Source organism: Melospiza melodia, chromosome 10, assembly GCF_035770615.1.
Source record: "Melospiza melodia melodia isolate bMelMel2 chromosome 10, bMelMel2.pri, whole genome shotgun sequence".
In the NCBI taxonomy this organism is placed as follows: domain Eukaryota; kingdom Metazoa; phylum Chordata; class Aves; order Passeriformes; family Passerellidae; genus Melospiza; species Melospiza melodia.
The window spans coordinates 20,192,458-20,213,775 of record NC_086203.1 but is presented as its reverse complement, the minus strand read 5'-3'; the positions used below and the strand labels follow the sequence as shown (position 1 = coordinate 20,213,775).

The 21,318-nt window shown below is 42.8% G+C and overlaps 2 protein-coding genes across 3 annotated transcripts in view; one reads left to right on the top strand and one right to left on the bottom strand.

The window, feature by feature from the left end:
• The window catches only part of MGLL (monoglyceride lipase), a 102,712-nt gene that overhangs the window by 70,083 nt on the left and 11,311 nt on the right, over window positions 1-21,318 (bottom strand). The gene's annotated exons all lie outside the window — the stretch shown is intronic.
• The window catches only part of KBTBD12 (kelch repeat and BTB domain containing 12), a 40,696-nt gene continuing 26,236 nt past the window's right edge, over window positions 6,859-21,318 (top strand). For both annotated transcript variants that reach the window (XM_063164773.1, XM_063164774.1), the window contains exons 1-3: window positions 6,859-6,927; window positions 16,337-17,471; window positions 18,390-18,660. In XM_063164773.1, coding sequence (XP_063020843.1) covers window positions 16,402-17,471; window positions 18,390-18,660 — 1,341 coding nt within the window. In that variant the 5' untranslated portion in view covers window positions 6,859-6,927; window positions 16,337-16,401. The remainder of the gene's footprint in view (window positions 6,928-16,336; window positions 17,472-18,389; window positions 18,661-21,318) is intronic.

Sequence of the window (21,318 nt, the reverse complement as noted above, 5' to 3'; positions counted from 1 at the left end):
CAGCACATGGGAGGCTGCAACATTCAGCTCCTAAGCTGGAGAGTCTCTCTTTCCCTCCCGTGCTATGAAATGTGTACAAGAAGCACTGACCAGCACATGCAGCCTCACCCCATCCCAAGACCTCTGCCAAGTACCCTAGGGATGGGATTACAGCAGCAGCTATGCTGTGGTTTAAATCAAGGATAAATTCCTCCTTTGGTTTTGTGGGGCTGTGTGAAATGAGGCAGGGCTGAGAGCAATGCAGGGATGTCTGCTGGAGCCCAAAGCTCCCCCTGCAGCCAGCCAGCCACGTTCCCCAGGCTGCACCCGGCACACAGAGCTCTGCTCTGCCTCATCTGCCTCCTCCTCTGTGCCCAGTTTCAAATCTCTTCAGCAATATGTTCTGTAACAATTAAGGATTTCTGGGGCAACTCCATTAAGATCACAAAGATATCCTTCTGCTTTGAAATATGTGAGCATGAATGATCCATTCAGCACAGCACCCCTTGGCCACTCATATCTCTCTGATGATCAAATATATTTTTAATTATCAATCTATCTAAGGGGATTTTTTTTCTCTAGACAATATCCAACTGTATTGTAAGAGCCATTTGGATTGATGCAGAGAATTTGGCAGCAAGATAGGGAACATTTGGGCTTTCAACACTTAGGAACATATGGAAAGAGGTTTGGAAGATTGCCACATGGGATGTAGCTTGGAAGATGCTACATTTCTTCATCCTTTTTTTTTTCTGAACAGAAATAGAAGTAATTTTAATTTTTTTTTTTTTTTTTTTTTTTTTGAAGGATCCCAATTCTTGTTTATTTTCTATGCTGCTCTAGGATAAACCACTATGGTCAGCTGCAAGGTTTGAGCAAAATCAGCTGCATGTTTATGGGCAAATGTAGGTGGGCAATTAAAAGGATGGTGATATTGCAGATCTTTTCAAGATTTTTACCTCCTAATTCATGAGAACCTGCAGAGGAGAACTCACAAAGCTGCAGCCTGTGACTCAGATCTTGGGGTGAAGGAGGGATCTGGTGCCAGCCTGTCAGGATGTGCACCGTTCACTGAGGGCTCCGAGGGTAAACCCTGCTGGTGGTTCTTCCTTCACACTCCTGCTGGGACCATCTGTCTCCCAGTCACCCTGGCACCCAGAGACAGACAGTCCAGGCTGTCTGCGTGTCTCTGGTACAGAGTTTCACCATGTGGCATCCCAGACACCTTTGGGACATCATGGGAATGGGAGAGAGGAACCTCCTCCAGCTCAGCGCTCAGGACTGGACGTGTGTGAACCAACATCATCTTCATAACACTTCAGGGACAAATGCCTCAAGCCCATGATGGGAGTACTCTGTGTCTCTCAGAGTTATTGCCTCTGCTTGTCAGAAGAACAATACTTTTTTCCTAATTTTTTAATTTTTTTGGTGGTTCCATTGTGTCCCAGGTTGGGAGGCTGCAGCAAATGCAGAATTTATTGGAATACACAAACATGTATTTGCACAATTGGTAAGTGGGCCCTGCAGCTTACTAAACACTAATTAATCTCTGAGACTGCTAGGAAATCATCACTATCCTGGTTCAGCAATGAGAGACAAAGACCAAAGAGAGTGGCAGGGGCTTATACTGAGTGACAGAGTCAGAGCAGACAGAATTGCAGTCTTCTTTGGTGTTCTGAACAGTAAACCACTCGAGTTTGGCAAGCCTGCACCTGAAGAGCAGAACGGAGGCGCCTGGGGATTCTCCCTCAATCCCTGCCTCCAAGAGCTCAGCTCAGGGCAGGCTGCAGCTCCCATCCCACCTGGCTGCTCAGATTTCCTTTCCTTGAGAAGTGAGAGCAATGGGCAGCTCTGACTGCAGCAGGGAGCTGGAAACCTGCCTGACTATGCATTCACTTCTGGGAATGGGAATCACTCTCAGACCCCCCTGGTTTGGTCATAGCCTGAGCGTTTATTGTCCACAAATTCATTGCAGCTTTTATCTTGCATTTTCCTGTGAGAGTTTGTTTCAACACTTGCAGCCAAATAATGACTAGACAGGGCAAGTTCCTGTTATTTCTTTTTTAATGGGATGCCAGCAGTCATTAAGATATCTCTGGCTGAGGTGAAGGCTAAGATGACACCCAGGATCAGGAAGAGAGCATGGAGGGGCTGGTGACAAAAGCAGAGCAAGGAGAATCTCCTCCATAAGTATTCCAAGAACTGTAGCAACAGCTTTGAGAACTGATCACATAAGTCAGAAGAGCAAAAAAGATAAGACAAATCCCTAAATCATGTGTATGGGATTTGTTTCAGAATAAATATCTGCCTTTCTGAATAAAACCTGAAAAAGATTGTGTGAGCTTCAAGTATATTGTTAGCCATATATACAGCAACTACACATTTCTGAGCCAGCTAAAATTTCATTCAGAATGCTTTAATATTTTGCTCCTTCTCACAGAGTACACCTTGATGGACATTAGTATTTTCCAAGCTCCAATAACCCCAAGTTCTGCTGTTCTGAGGATGCACTTTTGGTGTCAATTTGGAAATCTTTTGACTCTAACACTGTTACATAATTTTCTTAGAGAGATTAAGGAGCATTAAAACTTAGGGACCAACCTTTCCTAGAATCCCATCCAGTTACATGCTTCTTTGCCTCTCCATTCCCATCTCTACTGATGTAAGAGGAGAAAAAGGACTCTCCTATCAGCCTGCTCTGCTGTCTGATTAGCTGGCAGCTATCACAGCTCTTCTTTTGCTCTGTTACAGTTTCATTTCCAGAGGAAAAAGCCTTGATGGATACTGAGCCTCAGGATTGTGGCACCACTGCAAATTAAATGAGGTTTCTGTTTATACCAAAGGGACGGCAGTGCCTCCTTAATCAGGCTGTCTGTTCTTTGGAAATCAGCAGATATTTTGCCTAAAAGCACCCAGCAGCGCAGTGTAACTCAGTAATAACTGTTTATTGGGGCTCAGGAGGGAAACCCCGTAAGAAAAACTGTAGTTAGGATCTGTAAAAAAAAATAGAATCTGTAGTTAGAAGCACTGGTGAGTGGTTGACTTCGGGGAGTTTCTTTTGCCTTTTGTTTTAAGATTGCCTGAACTTGATGGAGGCTCTTTCATTTAAAAGACAGAGACCTACAAATTAGGCAACATCTAGCTGCTAATGTGTGAAACTGCAATTTGCATACATCATGGCAGCTGCTGAGTTGGTCCTTATTACCTCTGCTGGAGTGTTAATTTAACCACAACTTTATCATTAATTTAAATGGAAAAGCAGCGGGTTGCTGGCATGCTACATTATCTGTCAGGCAACCTGGGAATCAGCTGACAGAGCCAGAAAGGGATTTCAATTCAGAGGGGCTGCAGGGTGCTGCCTCCCAGACTTGTGGTCGCAGACAAGCTCCAGATTGCCCTTGGCCTGCTCTAAAGGCCAACACCAACCCCAAGGAAAAAAACTCAAATCAATATCATATCTGGACTGTCATAAGAGAATAAAGAATACGATCAAACTTGAAGTCCCTGTATTTCTGGGGTTTTTTTGTCCCTATGTACCCAAACTGGCACTGTTTATACAGATATGATTACCAAAACATCATTGCTGGTTCTGACAACAAATTGTTTGTGGAGCAACCCTTGTAATGGGGTCCAGACCCACCCTGAGGGCTGAAGGCCCAAGCAGGAGATGCCAAAGCTGCCCAGGCAGGAGATGCCAAAGCTACCCATGCAAGAAATGCCAAAGCTGCCCAGGCAGGAGGTGCCAAAGCTGCCCAGGCAGGAGGTGCAGGGAGCAGCTGTGCCATGAACGGTGCCAGTGCCATCGGCCGGTGCCTGGAGGCTCCTCCACACTCAGCTGATGCCACATGGAGGAACAAACACACCAGAACCACTCATGTGGGAAGTAAAGCAAACATGAGGTACCAGTTGCCAAACCAGAGGCTGCCTCACTCTCCAGGAAAAGAGGCTGAGGAGCCCCGAGAAACTGCTGGGATGGGAGATGAGAGGAGCAGGGTCCATGCTGGAGAGCCACCCATGGGCATGGAGTCACCAAGCATGAGGGTCTCCTCTCCCAAGCCATGATGATGTGCCACCATTTAGTGGCACAATTGTGTATTTTTCAGTGGAGAATGAGGTCCAGCTCTGAACCATGGCAAGAGTGACAGAGGAGGTGAGTTCAGCTCAGAACCTCGGTTGAGATGTTTCAGTGGCAGAAAAGAAAAACCATGTCCTGATGCCTGCCAGAGATTAACTGAGCTGATGAAGTTCTCCTCTGAAGCTCAGCTAGAACTGACTGTGACTCATGGTCCTGCTCATGGCAAACTGGAGCAAAGCTTCATCCGTGGACGCTTTGTGTGCACCCACCCACCAGAACAGGTGTCCTGCTTTCAGGTGAGGTGTGAACATTGTTCCCAAACTCTGGACTGTGATAAAGACACACTTGGTCAGACTTTCTCCTAAAAAAAAAAGGGCTATTTTTCCAATAAGTGAATCACTAAGAGTTGAGATTTAGAAAGGAATGTCTCTGCTCGTGCAGCACCACCATGTAGTGTATGACTGGTGTTATGCAGGCACTGTTCTAAAACATTAAATTCAACACATATTTCCTAAACACAGATAAATTTGCATTAAATGTGCCTTTTCTGTCTCTGATGCCTAGTCCTGCTCCTTATTTTAAAATACACTGTGCTAAAGATCACACACTTATTGAATTATCACAGATACTCTTCCCTTGGTATTAGCTTAACAAAGTTCAGGAAAAACTTGTCTTCGCCCACATCTCAGCCATTCATTTTTATAACAAAAATCACCATGACAACAGATAATGATATCAGAATGAAAAGATTATTACTTAATTACATGAAGAAGGTGAAAACAGGCTTGGCTTAGAGCAGAAAAAGCTTTTAATTTCAGCAAAAATATGGGGGGCACACACTCAATTTGTGACATCATGAAGTGCTGCTGAGATCTGCCCAGGGGCTGCTCTACTGCATGATGGGGTGTCCCAGTTAATTCAGTGAAGGGCAAGAGAAATACTTGAATTTCATGAGCAATAAAGAGAAATTTTCCTTAAAAGTGTTGGTGTTTTTGTGAAACAGGCTCATTATAGAAATTATCAGAAGGAATGCATCCATAAAGAAGCATGATTATTATTTAGGTAGTGGACTGCCTTTATATAAATAAAATTAACTACATAAATGCTCCATTGTTAACCAGCACCATGCTACAAATTGTTCCAAGTTAGAGGAGAACAGGGCACAGGATATGGTCCATTTTTTATCACAGCTGTGGCATTTCATCACCACACTGCTCTATCTTGGCTTCTGTGAGAACTGTGGTATCAGACTGGGTATTTTTATTTCTAAGATAAATCTGACCTTTTAATAAGAACAATCTGGGAGTTTAGACAGTATATATCTTTGTAATCTGGTCATTCAAATTCTCTGACAAGAATAAACTTTAATCACTGGGATTTTTCTTCCCTAGTTTTGTTCACAAATGCTATGAAATATGCTTTTAAAATACTGTACTTTAATTTTCCCTCTAAACCCAATGAACTGCTCTTAGCAGTTGAATGTTTCTGCAAACTTCCTCTATGGCTTTTAGAAAAACTGTGTAATAAAATCATCAGAATAAAAATCTAGATAAGGAATCTACATTTCATTTTCCATTTTCTTAGAAGTTATTACAATCAATCCACCAATTAGCATGGTGAAGAAATAAATTCATGCTATTTAAAAAAGAACATTCTGAAAAGCCCTTAATGTCTTTCCCAACTAAAAGCATTGGCTCAACATTAATCAGTTTTATAACCCTAAATTCTGCTTAATCTTTTTTCCATCTTTGCTTAAACATATGGAAATAAAAAATAGTGTATTATGGCCGTCTCTGCTCCTCTTTAATTTTCAGAGTATGAGATGTACATCAGTGCAGCCCCACTATTCTGGTCTAATTTAGTTAATCTGTTTCTGATCTACACCAGCACAAAAAAAGAAGATAACCATAAAATATACAGATAACAACTCAATTTGGTCAGAAATCCTTCTTTGGTGTACAGCTTCTCGCAGAAGGGCAGGAGGATCAGTTTGTGAACATTTCTGTCAGCTATGGAGACAGTGGCCTTGGTTTTGGGGATGACTTGGATAGGGTCAGCAAGCAACAGCATCTGTGTGGTTGGGTACCCACACCTCAGAGCTAGGTGGGTGCTCCTGTCACAGACATCCTTTATGAAAAATCCTTTCCTTAGGATTTTTCCTCCTCAGAAGCTGAGAGGACTCAGGAACAAAATGTAAACAATGGTTATCTGCTGCTGTGGAATGCAACAGGTGCATCTGTGATTGGTCTCATGTAGTTGTTTCTAATTAATGGCCAATCACAGTCAGCTGGCTTGGACTCTGTCTGAGACACAAACCTTTGTTATTCATTCTTTCTTTTTCTATTCTTAGCTGGCCTTCTGATTAAATCCTTTCTTCTATTCTTTTAGTATAGTTTTAATATAATATATATATATCATGAAATAATAAATCAAGCCTTCTGAAACATGGAGTCATATCCTCATCTCTCCCCTCATCCTCGGACCCCTGCGAACACCGTCACATGCTCCTGTGCTGGAACTGCTTCAGCCACCCAGGAGCAGCTGCCACCCAGAGATATGCCTGGTTCTGTGCAAGGTCTGTGGGGGACATGATGCCTGCAGTGGCCACCAACACCAGCTGAGCTGTCCCACCCCAGGAAGAGTCTGCTGCTCCCCAGCACGGTGCCTGGCAGGCAGCACAGGGACAGGGGTGAGGAGAAGGTGCCTGTTGGCTGTGTCCTAATGTGCCCCTGAGCCTGACATTAGAGCAGCTCCTCATCCCAGCCAGGAGCCCAGTGCCAGGCCATTTATAGCCCTGGCACCTCGCTGTGTCAGAGCTCTGCTCCCCTCTCCATGCCCTCTCACAGGCCCCTGCCGCTCCCAGCGTGGAACAGGTACATTTAAATCCCATTTCCATTGGAACAGGAAAGAGAAGGGTGTTTGCTGCTGGGACAGATGGGCAATCAGCAGGGCCAAGTTTGCTTTGGGCTGCTAGGTGCATGGGAAACTTGTGGGCAGGGATACCTGAATGTTTGTCTTGGGGAATCCTTAAAGGTGCTTTGGAGGGGCACAAACACAGGGCCAGCTGCAAGGCAGAAACAGGGGGAGGAGGCTGTAGGACCCACTGCTGGTGCCAAAACTGAGCCTTCTCACTTCCTTACAGTGCTTGCTGCCTAGATCATACAGGAATTATAAGAGATTCATTACAAAGTTAGCACAGGAACCATTGATCAGCATCTGGGGGGGTCTGTTTGCAGCTATGTGGAGTTTGTCAGCAGTGTGGGAACAGCTGGATCAGCCAGTGGGTGCAGGAATTTCAGTGCCTGAGGTCTGTGCATGGTGGGGAAATTTGAATACTCCACAAACCTGCAAACATCTGGACTTGCTTCCATATAGGAAGCTCAGGGAAACTCTTGCCTCTTCAATCAGGGTATCTATACGTGCCTGGGACTGATCCCTGCCAAAGGGATGAACATTTTCAATATGAGGTTCAGTGGGGACTGCAGATTTAGGACATATTGAATATGTGTGTCAGTGAAGGGGCCATTTTGGAGGTGGTGGTGTGTTGCTGCCATGGGTTGCTCTGAATTTTCCCTTCTGTGGATATGGACATACCCACATATTTGCTTGGTAGTGACTGAAATTGGAACTAGAGAAATTCAGTGGTAAGTTGGGATTCAACTAATGGAGTAACTAATGGAATCCTCACATTGAGTTATAAGGGTTTACAATTTGCACTTTATTATAATCTCACTGCCAAATGACAACGTTATTAAAGTTTTTACATACTTGCATTTGCTCACCAGAGGGATGCATGCTCTTGAGTTATGTAAGTATTAGCAATTAGAGTTCACAATCTTTTGTGAAAATGCAAAGAGGGCCTAGTTTGCACAGTTATTAAATTATGGTTTTTTTAATGTGACACAGTCCTGTTTATATTATATAACTGTTCTGGAAAGTGAGCCTTTCCTACACTAGCCAGTATATTTAGAGAAATGCCAAAAGAGAAACTCCTAAGGCCCTTGTCAGGCTGCCTAAAGAGCTACTGAAATGCATTTTAGAAATACATTTTCCTTCTGCTGGCATCTGTCATTGTAAAAAGCTTGTGCATCTTCCTTCTGTGAATGAGCACTTTGCCATTTCAGTTTTTATATGTAAGAGAAATGATCTGCATATGTGAACTGTAAAAGAAATGGGCTTGGTATGTCTATCTTTAGGTTCTATTCTTCTCATACAATTAATGCACATAATTGACTCAAACTGGGGTTTGTCCATAGGCATTTGTTTGTTAACAGAGCTGCATCAATTTTCTACTTAAATTGTGGGATTCTTTTCACTGACTTCACTGAGCTTTGAACCAGATGAAGCCAGGTGAAGGCACATTAGAAAAGATGGCCCATAGGGTCTTTCATTTCCAGCTGCTTTGATTTTTTTCATGAATCTGTAACAGTTTAAAGAAAAAAAAAAGCCTGGTATTTGCTGAGATAGGATCAATATTAATCCAATCCCACATCTAGGCCTGTGAGTTGGCAGTACACAGAGCTCAAACTGTCAAATCTTCCTAGAATCATAAACTACCCAAAGGCTTTGAAAACTGATCAAAGCATCTTCAGGTCTCCAATGGTCAATCATGCTCCCAAACACAGTTTTTGAAGCTTTGCAGACTGCTTAAAAAATCTCCCTGGTAGGTACCAAGTTTCTCCTAGTTCATAGCACCTTGTTGAGGTCCATTTTATTTTTGTTTTAAATTAAGAGCAATGCAATGATAAGGAAAATGAAGCTTCTGCAGAAAGGCCAAGCTGTATTTGTTACAGTCTGAGTGGAGATGACTGCAGGCTGTGCTGGAGTGGGATTTTTGGAGCAGCAGGGATGCAGGGATGCACACAGGGGAGCACAACAGTGCCACAGCTGCCTGCATCTACAGAAGCAGCTTGTAGGTCAGCAGCCTGTGTCTTTCACTCCTTCTGCACCACTTTCAGACTGTAGCAAGCTAAGAAAGCTCCCACGAGTCTGCCAGCACATCGCAGCAAGAACCAGCCTGTGCTTGGATCTAGTGAGACCTCAGAGTGCCCTGACCCAGCCCTCTCAATACCAGAAACAAAGTGCCACAGGGATGGAGGGAGAAAAATAGTTAAAATCTCTCTCAGAAGGACTGTTGGACTTTATCTCATATGGGCCAATCATTGGATTTGTAGCGTTAGTAGCTTCAAAACCTCAAAATTCCTCCTTCTCTGCCAAGAATAAATCAGTTCAGATCCCCTGATGTGTACCTGCTATGGGGCTGTGTGGGATACGGGGTTACAGTTGGTAGAGTTGAAGGCTCATGCTCACCAGAAGTCCCCATGGGAAAGGCAGAGCTGCAGGCTGGATGGGCAGGAGGAGAGTCAGCGGAGTGACAGTTGGAAGGGAGATTGTGATTGGCTGAAGGAACGCGCTGACAGTGCGGGAGCAGGAAGCTGATTGGCTGAAGGACATGCGGAGAGCGTATGAGCAGGAATCTGATTGGCTGAAGGAACACACAGACAGCATATGAGCGGAAGCTGATTGGATGGTAGGACATGGACAGCAGCACGGCATCTGAGCCAGCCAATGGGTGCCTTCTTTCTGTTAATTTCTGTTAGGTCTTGGTTTGGTTTCAGTTACGTCCGGTTAAAATTAAAGGTATAAAAAGAGGCCGATTTTTACAATAAAGTGATCTCCTTCAGATGAAGTAGAGGGTCCGTGTCACTTTGTTCCCCACTGCTACAAATGGTGCCCGAACAGGGACTCATAAAGGTGGTGCAGGGTGTGTGTGTGGTTTGCTCTGGTAGCAGCTCTCACTAGGTCATGGAACTGGCTGGGAAGGATCCAGGAAAAGGATCCAGGAAGAGTTTGGGAAGGAACTCAAGAGTTTGGGAAGGAACTGGGGAATTTAAAGTGCATGCACCTCAGAGGGAGATTGAGTAGACCAGTCAGAGAAAGTATGGGAGGTGGAACAAAGCAGGAGCTTGGGCCAGGTCAGGCAGCTCCTACATCAGCAGTCTATTACCATGGCTGATAAGAAACTAAGCACCCTGCTGGACTGGGTGTCGAATCAAGTTAAAGGTTTTCTCTGTAGTGGGCCACTTTGATTAGAAGCATGGCAAGCAGCAGGCCAGAGACTTTTTGATATCTCCAGTTTATGCCAAAGTTTATGGGCACCTCGCTACATGGGGGACAATCATGGTGGCCATTAAAGGAAGTCACTCGACTGTCAGCCACTTCATGGCTTTGTAAGTTGATTCCGCCAAACCCTCAGCACGACCAGAACCCATATACAGCCCTGAGATGGACCCAAACCCCACAGAATTGCCTTACCCTGAGGTCAACCCAGCCCTGAGGGAGTGCCTCACCCAGATAAAAATCCTCACACAGCGGGACCCTTCAGTGTGGAATTCCCACATCACGAGTGGGTGGCAGACTCACTTCTTGCCCAAGATGGCAACACACTCATCCAGCATTGGCACAAATGCTGGAAAGCCACCATGAAGGAGGGTGACTTGGCCGTCATTACAACCTGCCCAGTAATATATGCACCAAACCAAAGAGAGCTGAGCAAGGGGGTTCTTTCAATGACTTTAATAGAAGGTGACCCCATCATCTGGCAAATCTTTTAGAATTCCCTAAGCTATTTAAGGCTGAATTTTCACCTTTAAAAGTGATGCAGACATTTCAGTTCCTACATTGCACAGTAAGCTGAAGCAGGAGCTGGGCTTTTAACTTAATTAGATGCCTTTGAAAGCCTGAAAATCTTAATTCTCTAAGTAACTGGCAACCGACTGAGTATGGAAAACTTCCAGAAAGGTACCCTGGCTGCTGATAGCTACAGTGATACTTGAAACACATCCATCCACTAAATGTATAATGGTTACAGAAAACCATCTTTTAGTGACACTTACCTGTATGCCTATATCAACATAAATTTCCTAAACGAATTGGTTGTTCTCCAGTTCTAATTGGAGATTCTTAATGTGCTGCCATAAGTCTGTATATTTTACCTGGACAGAATGGATGTAATTAATTCAAGAAATTATATCTGAATCAAAGCAAGAAAGTATTCCCTGAAACTGTCAGTGATCTTTTCAGCACAGATCTCCAGCCACAGACTAGAGATGCTTCCCAGTCTGACCACCAATAACTATTATTTGAATTGGCTTTTTCAACCAGCTGGGCACATAACTGATCTTGATTTAGTCTGTGGATTTCATCATAATTTGTCACATATGACCATATCAGTGGTCTTAAGACAAAGTGTCTAATTTATCCCCTATTATCCCTGAAAAAATGAAGAAAATTAGGTTGGATTGACACAATTTGTTCTTGATAAATAGGTGCCATAACTGCTTTTATCACCTTGTTACCCTCTAAATCCTTATAATTCAATCACATAATAATTTCTTCTGGCATCTTTCCAGGCGTCAGAATTAAGAGAATGATTCCTATTATCCCATAGATACAGGAACATCTATAATTCATTGGAAGCTTCCTTTATATATCTTATTATACCTGTTCCTTGTATCAAGATTAGCATTATTATTTGCCCTTTTTGAGCACTGTGGGATCTTTTGCACGGTTTAAAATCTTGATTTTAAATGCCAGCACAGCCTTCATAATTGAACTCTGAGATTATAACATTATTATCATCTGGGTGCTGATTTCTGCCTCACTGTGGCTGTCAGCCAAATGTCATAATGCATACAATTAACAGATTTGCTTCTCAGCTTACTGATAACAAAGGAAGCACAAATAATTCATGGGCAGAGGCACTGGTTCTTTGATGTGATTGAACTCTGATCCTTTCAGCACCTGAAGGAAGGCTGGCTGAAGGCAGGGCAGCCTCATTAAGGCAAAGAAAAAGAAAAAAAAAAACAGCAGAGGGTGAAGAGGAGGATGCAGGAGGTGCCCCCCACGCTGGGTGCTGTGACCTCTGCTGGGCCAGGTCCTGCAGCTCCCACCCTCCCACCATGACAAGGAAACAGGAGATTCCTCAGGAAAAGACAAAAAAATCTATGTCCCAGACAAAAAATACAGACAAAATAATGTCTCTTATTACAGAGTAGCTTTTTTTTTTTCCCCCAAGAGGTTGGGGAAAATTCCTGATGAGCTACTTCCATCTGGTATAGAGTCCCTTTGCACTGGGGCAGTTCAAAGAGCCTGCAGTGTAACTGAGAATTGAGGACAGCATTTATTTATAGTTTGATAGCCTCATAAAAGCTGGAGAGCTGAGCTCACAGCAGTGTGCTTATTTATGTTTTAAACTGCTCATGCAGCACGCTGCTGCCTTGCAAAGTGTATGCTGGAGCTCCTGCATACCATTATATATGGCTCTTTGTAAGGTTCATGGCACAAAGGGAATAAAAGGGTGAAATTAGACTGACTAAATGGTTGATATAAAAATTAAAATAGCAGAGAGAACTGGAGAAAAATTAATAGCCCAGCTCTCAAATAAAGTTACATCCAATGGAGGTTTGCACCTGAATCCATTTTTCACAGCAGAAGAAAAAGGTATCCAAAAATTCTGAGTGAGGCATTAACTCTGATTTTAGCTCCTTGTCACATTATAAAGGATTTGAACCTTGCACTGGAAGTTTTATAGTGACAACTCAGCCCCTGACAAAATCTCAGAGCAGTGTCTTACTGCAAATTATATTTGCATCACACTTATCCTCTCTTTTACTATCAATGTACCATCTTTTTCCCTCTGTAACCCAGAGGGAAATCAAAGCAGCAGTGTTCCATTATTACCCTTTAATAGTCTTTCCAGTGATATAAAGGAGAATATTAATATCTTTCCAATGACCTCACCTAAGCACTGCTAAAAGCTAGGAGGGAAGTGACAAGTTTGCATCTAAAGCACAGGGATGAATTTCTGAAGTTAATGAAAGGATTTCACCCCTGGGTTTTAATCCTGTTTTCTTTTTAACCTTTTAGCTTCAGTTTCCTCAGCTGTAGGTAGACTCACGTGCAAGTCAACAGCATGATTTTGCTGAGTGCAGTTCAGCCAGGAGCTGGCTGTGCTGTCAAAGCACAGGGATAAAGAAGATGTGTTCTGGCAGGAAAAAGTGAATATTGTCCTCTTGCAAGAGTGAGGTAACCACACTGTGGCTCTGCAGAGCTCAGTGGGGTGGGTGGAGGCAGCTTGGAGGGCTGCAGGGACCCTCCTGAGACTCTGCACAGGGTGAGGGGATGGTGGGCATGGAGCAGGTCTGTGGTGGTGTTCACAGGGGTCCCAGGAAGAGGGAAGAGATGAGGATTCTGACTCCATGTATCAGAATGCTGGTTTATTATTTTGTGATATGTATTATATTAAAAGAAAATGATATATTAAAACTATACTAAAAGAATAGGAGAAAGGTTTTCATCAGAAGGCTTGAAAGGAAAGAAGGAAGAATGATAACAAAAAGTTCTGACTCTCAAGAGAGTCTGAGCCAGCTGACTGATTGGCCATTAACTAGAAACAACCAACATGGACCAATCACAGATGCACCTGTTGCATTCCACAGCAGCAGATAACCATTGTTTACATTTTGTTCCTGAGTCCTCTCAACTTCTCAGGAGAAAAAATCCTAAGGAAAGGATTTTTCATAAGAGATGTCTGTGACACAGGTCCAGGAGAAGGGGCTCAGCCCATCTCCTGCCCCCAGGCTATGAGCAGTCCAGCTGCTGCTCCTGGGGAGGGCATCCAGAGCAGAACCAGCACCTTTGGGGTGGCAGAGGAGCCCACCTGCCCTGGCTGCAGATGGACACTGCCCTTCATGGTGGTGTGGGACTTATCCATCAGATTATGAACTCCTCAAATAGCACACTAATGGCATGAGATATGTTTTTCCTCAATAATGCTGTTGCTGAGGCCCGGCTGATGAAAGAGCAGAGGAGGTGGCTGCCAGAGTGTTGTGCCAGATGTGCTGGTGGCTGGTATGAACACTTTAAAATTCACAAATCTAATGAACAGTGTAATCACCGATGAATGGTTGCTCTTAAGAAAGCTAAATTAACAGTGAAAGAAAACATAAAGGTGACCAGCAAAGGAAATGAAATCATAACTCAGTTCTAAGACAGCTTCTTCCTGATCTGTACAAAAGTCTGGGGGAAATGATGGTGATTAATTATCTCACTTGTTCTTTACGTTAAAAATACAAATTTTGACCATTATGGAAAACCTGGAGGATGCATAAAGTTTTGACATCAGAAAAGAAAAAGGAGAGAAGTTGATAATTTTGGAGGAAAAGTCATGATTAGTCAGAATGTGAAACAAGATTGGAGCTTGTTGGTGCTCACTAACACTTTCATACAGCTGGGGATGAACAACCTGGTTCAGGACACTACAGCTCATCTTCTTTAAGAGTCTGTGCTTATGGTCTTTGAGGTGGGAAGCACAATTTCTGACATATAGAGAGGTTCCTTTATCAAAATGCAGTGAAGGTCAAATATTACAAAATTATGAAATAGCACAAGGGGTAAACAATAAATGTTCTAATTATCATGTAGGATAAAAAAAAAAAAAAGAACATTTCCAATCTCATTAAAGGCTTCTACTGACTGTAAAGACTGCTCCAGAAGTAGTCAATGCAGAATTAAGACCCATGTTTTCTCAAATGCAGTATTTAATTTCAAAGGAGACAGAAAAAAAAAATCTAGTTTTTGAAATACCATCTCTGTCTTTTTTGTACTAAACTTGCTCAGAGTCTGGCCCACATCCAGAGGTTAATGTTTAGTCTTCCAAATTAATTTTTTAAATCTGGTAATAACCCAGTTTCATTTCTTAGATTTGTTGCTTCTGGTTCCATATTTGGAATATGGACAGACTCAATCAAATCAAGGAAATGCCAATCTTCAAGCATGCTTGGCTTTTAAATTAGCACTCAAAGTGAGGAATCTACCTAACTGTAGAATGAGGATTAGTTCCAAAACCAACTGAACAGCTAAAAGAGTAGGTTTGAGTTTGGTTATATAGCTGTAGGTTTAGTTTCCACCTGGGAAATAACTGTAATATTTTTAAAGATCTATCTATCTAAATCTGTAGAAAAATCTGGACTGTTTGTAAAAATAGAGGAATTTCAAAGAATTTCATATACTCATTTTTACACGTTTCTTTAATGAAACTAAGGCTTCTCTTTGTGTTGCCAGGATTTGAGAAAACTAATTCAATCTGTGATACAAGCCCTTGATCCTGCAAGTATTTAAGCTGCTGAGGAATGTTACTCATTTGAACAGTCTCATTAAGCACTTTGTACCATGTTTACAATGTGTTTCAAACATGGTTATACCACAGCTTTAGGACTTGTTCGTGTACTGGTGACTCATGACACGAGTCCTTAATGCATTTCTAAAACAGAACTGTCTCATTACCATATTACAGCCAAAAACTGTGATAAGGACTGGTATCCCTCAAGTGATGGTAAATGTCATTCTCCCACTGAAATTCTACACCTGTACTTCACATTCTGCAGAAAGACAGAGATTCATTAAAGGATCTGCCTTCAAAAAAAACCAAAAACCAAAAGACAAAAATCCCAAAAACCAAACTAAACCAAACCCCAAAACAACAACAAAAAAAAAAGCCCCAAAACCAAACAGAAATGAGACCACAAATTTCCGTTTTCTCCCCCTGTAAATAAAACTGGAGGGAGCATGTTAATAATTACAATTTAATTTAAAATGTCCCTTGAGCTTACAGTGAGTGGAACCAAAACTGTGACTCTACAGCACATGTAGATGCTGAGAGGAGGGAGGACAGCTTGAAGGCTGGCCTCTATTTACTGAATTTATTTACACTATTTACTTTACTAATTCCAAAGGAATCTGGTAGCAACTCTGTAGAAACCAGTGGCCTATGCTTTGGTGTGACAGAGAAAAGAATCTGGCCAGCTGGACCAAATTGCTTCCTGCCACTTCACTACCAGTCTTTGGGGGTAAAAGCTGCCTCTACCCATAACACTGCATTGACTCTCTCTGCTCAATTTTTATAGGCTCTGTATCAAGATCAGGGAAAAGAGGGAGAAGGCAGTTGAAAAAGGCTGCTATGAAGGGAAGTCTGTAATACTCTTTAAATAATCACAGAATTTGGGGGTAGGTATTGAATAGCGAAGGTCATTTGAAGTGTTGATTTTTCTTATATTTTGTCTTGGAGGCCTTGAGCCTGAGACCTCACCATAATTTGGCACGATTTTTATACATTACTGATTCATATCACACCATACAGATTATTAACTTTAGGTAATTACAGCAATATTCATTTGCCCAATAGTTTGTTCTTACTGGACAACATTATGCTTCTATCTCTAGAGACATTCCCAATGAAGACCTTTAGTTCTGAGGATATTTAAAGAGAGGAAGTTTGGGGATCCACCATGGACCGCAAGGCTGAGGAGAAGAGAAAGCAGCGCCACGGCTTGGCTTTACTGGAGCAGGTGAGGAGCATGAAGGAATGCACCCAGATCATCGACGTGGTGCTGGTTGCAGAGGGCCAGAAGTTCCCGTGCCATAAGGTGGTGCTGGCCGCCTTCAGTGCCTATTTCAGGGCCATGTTCACGTGCGGCCTGGCAGAGTGCACGCAGAGGGAGGTGGTGCTGCACGATGTCTCAGCTGAGAGCGTGTCGGTGATCCTGCACTACGTGTACAGCGCCGAGCTGCGCCTCACCGGCCTCAACGTGCAGACTGTCGCCCTCGCCGCCTACTTCATGCAGATGGAAGAGGTCTGCAACATGTGTCAGAAGTACATGATGGACCACATGGACGCTTCCAACTGCGTGGGCATCTATTACTTTGCAAACCACATCGGGGCGGATGATTTATGTGACCAAGCGAGGAAATACACGTATCAGCATTTTGCTGAGGTGAGCTTGCAGGAAGAAATACTAGAGATTGAATTCCAGCAGCTGCTGACCCTCATCAAATCAGATGATCTGAATATTTCCAGGGAGGAGAGCATTCTGGACCTCGTCATTAGATGGGTCAAGCACAGCAGAGAGTCCCGTTCACAGCACCTTGTTGAGCTCCTCAAGCAAGTGAGACTGGTGCTCGTCAGCCCCTCTTTTCTTGTGGAAGCCCGGAAGAGGAACACAATGATTCTGTGCAACTCAGAATGCAATGATATGTTCGAGGAAGCACTGAAAACCATCCAGCTGTCCAGGCACCCTTCCCTCAGCCTGAGATATGGCATGGAGACCACAGATCTCCTGCTCTGCATCGGCAACAACTCCCTCGGCATCAGGTCCAGGCACGGCAGCTATGCAGATGCCAGCTTTTGTTATGCTCCTGTGACAGGAAAGACCTACTTCATTTCCTCCCCAAAGTATGGAGAGGGCTTGGGATGTGTTTGCACTGGAGTTGTCACTGAGAAAAATGAAATCATTGTAGCAGGCGAGGCAAGCGCCGTCAAAATGTCTAGACAAAGGACGAGGAACATTGAAATTTATAGGTGTGTACCCTCTGTCAGAAATCCCCTAATTATTGCAAAATTTTAAATAATGTCCCGGGGGGGGGGGGGGTGAAGACCATCACACAAAGCATTTTTTACTTGGCTTCTTTTTTCTTAGAGATTTTGACTACTTGGATCAATTTGTCACAACTTATTTTCACAGCTCTGAGGTATACAAACAACCAAATTCTTCTGAAAGAATGGTCTTGTGGTATCTCTGAGTAAATGAGCTCAATTTGATAAATGCATGTAGATTTTATATTCTCTTTACCAAAATCTCAGTATTTTCCTTGGATATTTCTTTTCTAGGTCATTAGCAGAGGGAAATGAGCCAAGTGATGATCCAATGAGCCCAGTAAAACAGAGAAAACATGCTTCTCTGTTGATGTTGATGTTAATGCTTCATAGATTAAATATGATGATTGATAGCTCAAAAAACTCATTCTGTTTTTACTCATATCCTTTCAGATGCACACATTTTAAAGAAAACCAGACATTTCCAGGATTAAAGATCAATTTTTAAAATGATGACACCATTTTCAAATGCAAATGCCTAAATTTGAGGAAATTAATTCATAGTGAGGCAGGTGAAGTGGCTTTCTTTTCAGCAGCGTTGAGTTCTCACTGCTCCCACTAATTTCAGCAGAAACTGTGATTGAGCAGCACATGCAGAAATAAGTGTCTTCTTGTCTTAATCAGGGTAAAATATCTTTGAAAGAAGGACACCTAGGATTCCACATACTAAACATGCTTGATCCTGCAAACATTGGGCTCTATTTTATAACTTCTCTGTGAAGGAGAGAGCTCCTCCCGTCACTGTGCTGAGTAAACACTGACAATTAAAGGGGGCAACATTTCCAAGCAGGCTGATGGGACCTGGGTGAAGCAGGGCATTCACAGCTGTGGGTTCTCCTACAGATACCACCAGCGAGGAAACCACTTTTGGCACAGCCTGTGCAGCACTCAGCTCCGCGAGCTCTACGCGCTGGGCACTGCCCACAACGACCTCTATGTGATAGGAGGGCAAATGAAAGTGAAAAATCAGTATCTGGTCACAAACTGTGTGGAGAAGTACTCCATGGAGCAAGGCACCTGGAGGAGCACAGCGCCCCTGCCAGTGCCTCTGGCCTGCCACGTGGTGGTGACAGTGAAGGACAAGCTGTACGTGCTAGGTGGATGGACACCACAGGTTGAGAATTGTGCCCTTTTGCTTTGTTTGCTTTGTGCACTAACGGGAACTGTCGTGTAGTTTTACAGTGCTTCTTGCATGGGAAATCACATCAGTGATAGCAGAAGAATAAGTTGCTCACATTGCTCTGATTAAACATGTTCTATAGGAAAATCAAACAGGGTGAAGAAGAATAATATCCATCTATGCCATCCTCACTGTAAATACCAACTTCAGGAAGGGCAGTTTTTATTCACAAAGATGTTGACTGTGAGCAAGAGTTTAAAATACATCTCCTTTGTCATTATAGGTTCTGTCCTTTCTATTCCCTATTTACCATCCTCTTAATTTTTCTAGGTATAATAAATAATGGCATTTAATCGTACAGGGACACTTAACTGTGCCCTGTCTTCAAAAAGTGTGTACACAAGTACACTTCAGGGACAGATTTCTATATGACATTTAAAGTTCACCTTGCTTTCTCAGGAAGCTTTCTTGGTTAACTAAAGTTAATTTATTTGATTTTTATTACATTACATTTTAAATGAAAAGTCAAAGCATTCTCTGGGAAACAGAATCCTTTAAACAATCCATTTATTTATTTCTGCTGCCTTGCTTGGCTATGTAAAGTTTTTAAAGGGATTTTCAGCAGGGCCACAGATACATGTTCAGTAGTACAGAGATTATACAGAGCTATGCTACAAGGAAGATGGATGCCAAGGGCAGTGCTCACTCTCTCCAGTTCTCCCAGTGCAAAATATGTTTTTTTCAGAGTCTAGCCCATTTTTATTTATTGCTTGGTGAATTTCAAATTTCAGTGCTCAGGAAAAAGCCCTGCATTCACTTGACAATGAAGTGGAGCATCTGTAATGCTCGTTGCAATATGTTCAGACTGTCACCACAACTCAATGGTTTCTGTCCTCTCGAAATAAATTACTGCTTAAAGTATTTAAAAGTGAGATGCAGTCAGCTAACAAGACTTCCACCTCTTTGAATATTTTGAGTGCGGGAGTCCCCAAGGAGGCAACAGAAAGATCAGAGAATATTTCTGATAGAGAAACAACTGTGCAAGGGTATCTCATATGTAAAGAACTAAAATACGAAAACACTTAATGTAGAAACAATCTGTCTGTAAAAAAAACCTTGAACTGAAATATATGTCATATAACAAAGATAGATGTTGAAGTCAGACAACCAGCTTTGTTAAGCTTTTTTCCAGAACAGATTGTGAGAGGGAAAGGTGGCTTAGAAGCACGAGAAAGGAATATTGAGCCAAGAATAATTTTTTTAAAACCGACCTAAAGTGGATACCTGCCTACCAGTACTATCAGTAACAATGCATGGGTGTCTGAGTTTATATAGAAATAGGTTTGAGATGAGCAGATTAACAGCAATTGATCAAAACCCACAGCTTTGTAAGATTCTGCTGTACCTGTGCAGACCAGGATAAATTAGCTAAAGTACTCTTGAAAAAGTGCTTTGAGACCAGCACTAAGAGTGCTGAATTCTTCTTGTACCATTTATCTTCCCCCTGTCAGATGCAGTGATTGCCTGTGTGGGGTTACCACAGCTGCACGGGGAAAGCAAGTGAGCTGGCCAAGCCAGGGGCTGTGCCTGTGCTGGATGGAGCAGCACTGAATGTTCTGTCAATCCTGAACAAACACTAACAACAGCATTGACAGAGTGCCCTAAATGCACGTGTCCATTACAGGACAGAGAAAAATACCCTTCCCACTCAGGCTTTGTAATTGAAATAAGACAATTCAAAGTCAAGCCAGGACATAAAATAACAGCTTAGGAGGGCAAGGACTCGCTCATCACAGCGCTGCTCTGCTCAGCATCGGGCTGGCCCCTGATGCCAGCACAGTTAAAACACAAAGTGACTCCAGCCTTGCTAACTGGGGGCTGTTAAAATGGAAGAAAGTGTTTGGTGAGGCTGAGAGGAAGATTTCGTACCCCTGAGACACAGGGAAGGGCTGCTGGAAGTCATGTTTGCTGTACACAGGGAGAACAGGGTGCACTCCAAGGAGAACGTTACCACAAAAATGAGGTTGGATGTGAATTTGCAGCATGTCAAGTGGTGTCTTCTCTTAAGTACATGTTTAGTCTGTGCTGAAAATACTCAGCTTCCAAATATCCCTCTTTCAGTGAATAAATTAGCGTTTCACACTTACCACAGAGAAAGAACATGCCCCGGGCACTTACAGGGAGTAACCAAGGGGCTTTATATTTACTCTCTAGTTTGCCTCCTACTACCTTGTCCATGACATTAGTGTTGGAAAGGTTTTTTGGGAAAGAAAAATAACAAGAAAACAAGGACACATGTAACGCCATCACAAGTAAGCAAAGTATTTCTCTCCTTCTCACTCTCTCTATGTGAAAACTTTCATCCCAAAATATTTCAGAATCCTCCCTCCACATCCCACTGCTAACATTCAAGGGTGTCATACCCAGAAAACAGCGTCTGAATTCCCTGCATTGTATAAGACAGGCAGAGAAGGGGGAAGAAGATTAGAGAGAACAAGAGGAGTAGGAGTGAGTATAAAAAGTGTTATGGCAGCAAAGATATAGCGAGGGGGTTAGGAGCTTATTATGAAAACTATGGAAGTTACAGCTGTTGAACAACATCATTACAGTGGTTAGGCTGACTAAATAAATATGCAAATGGTTTTAGGATAA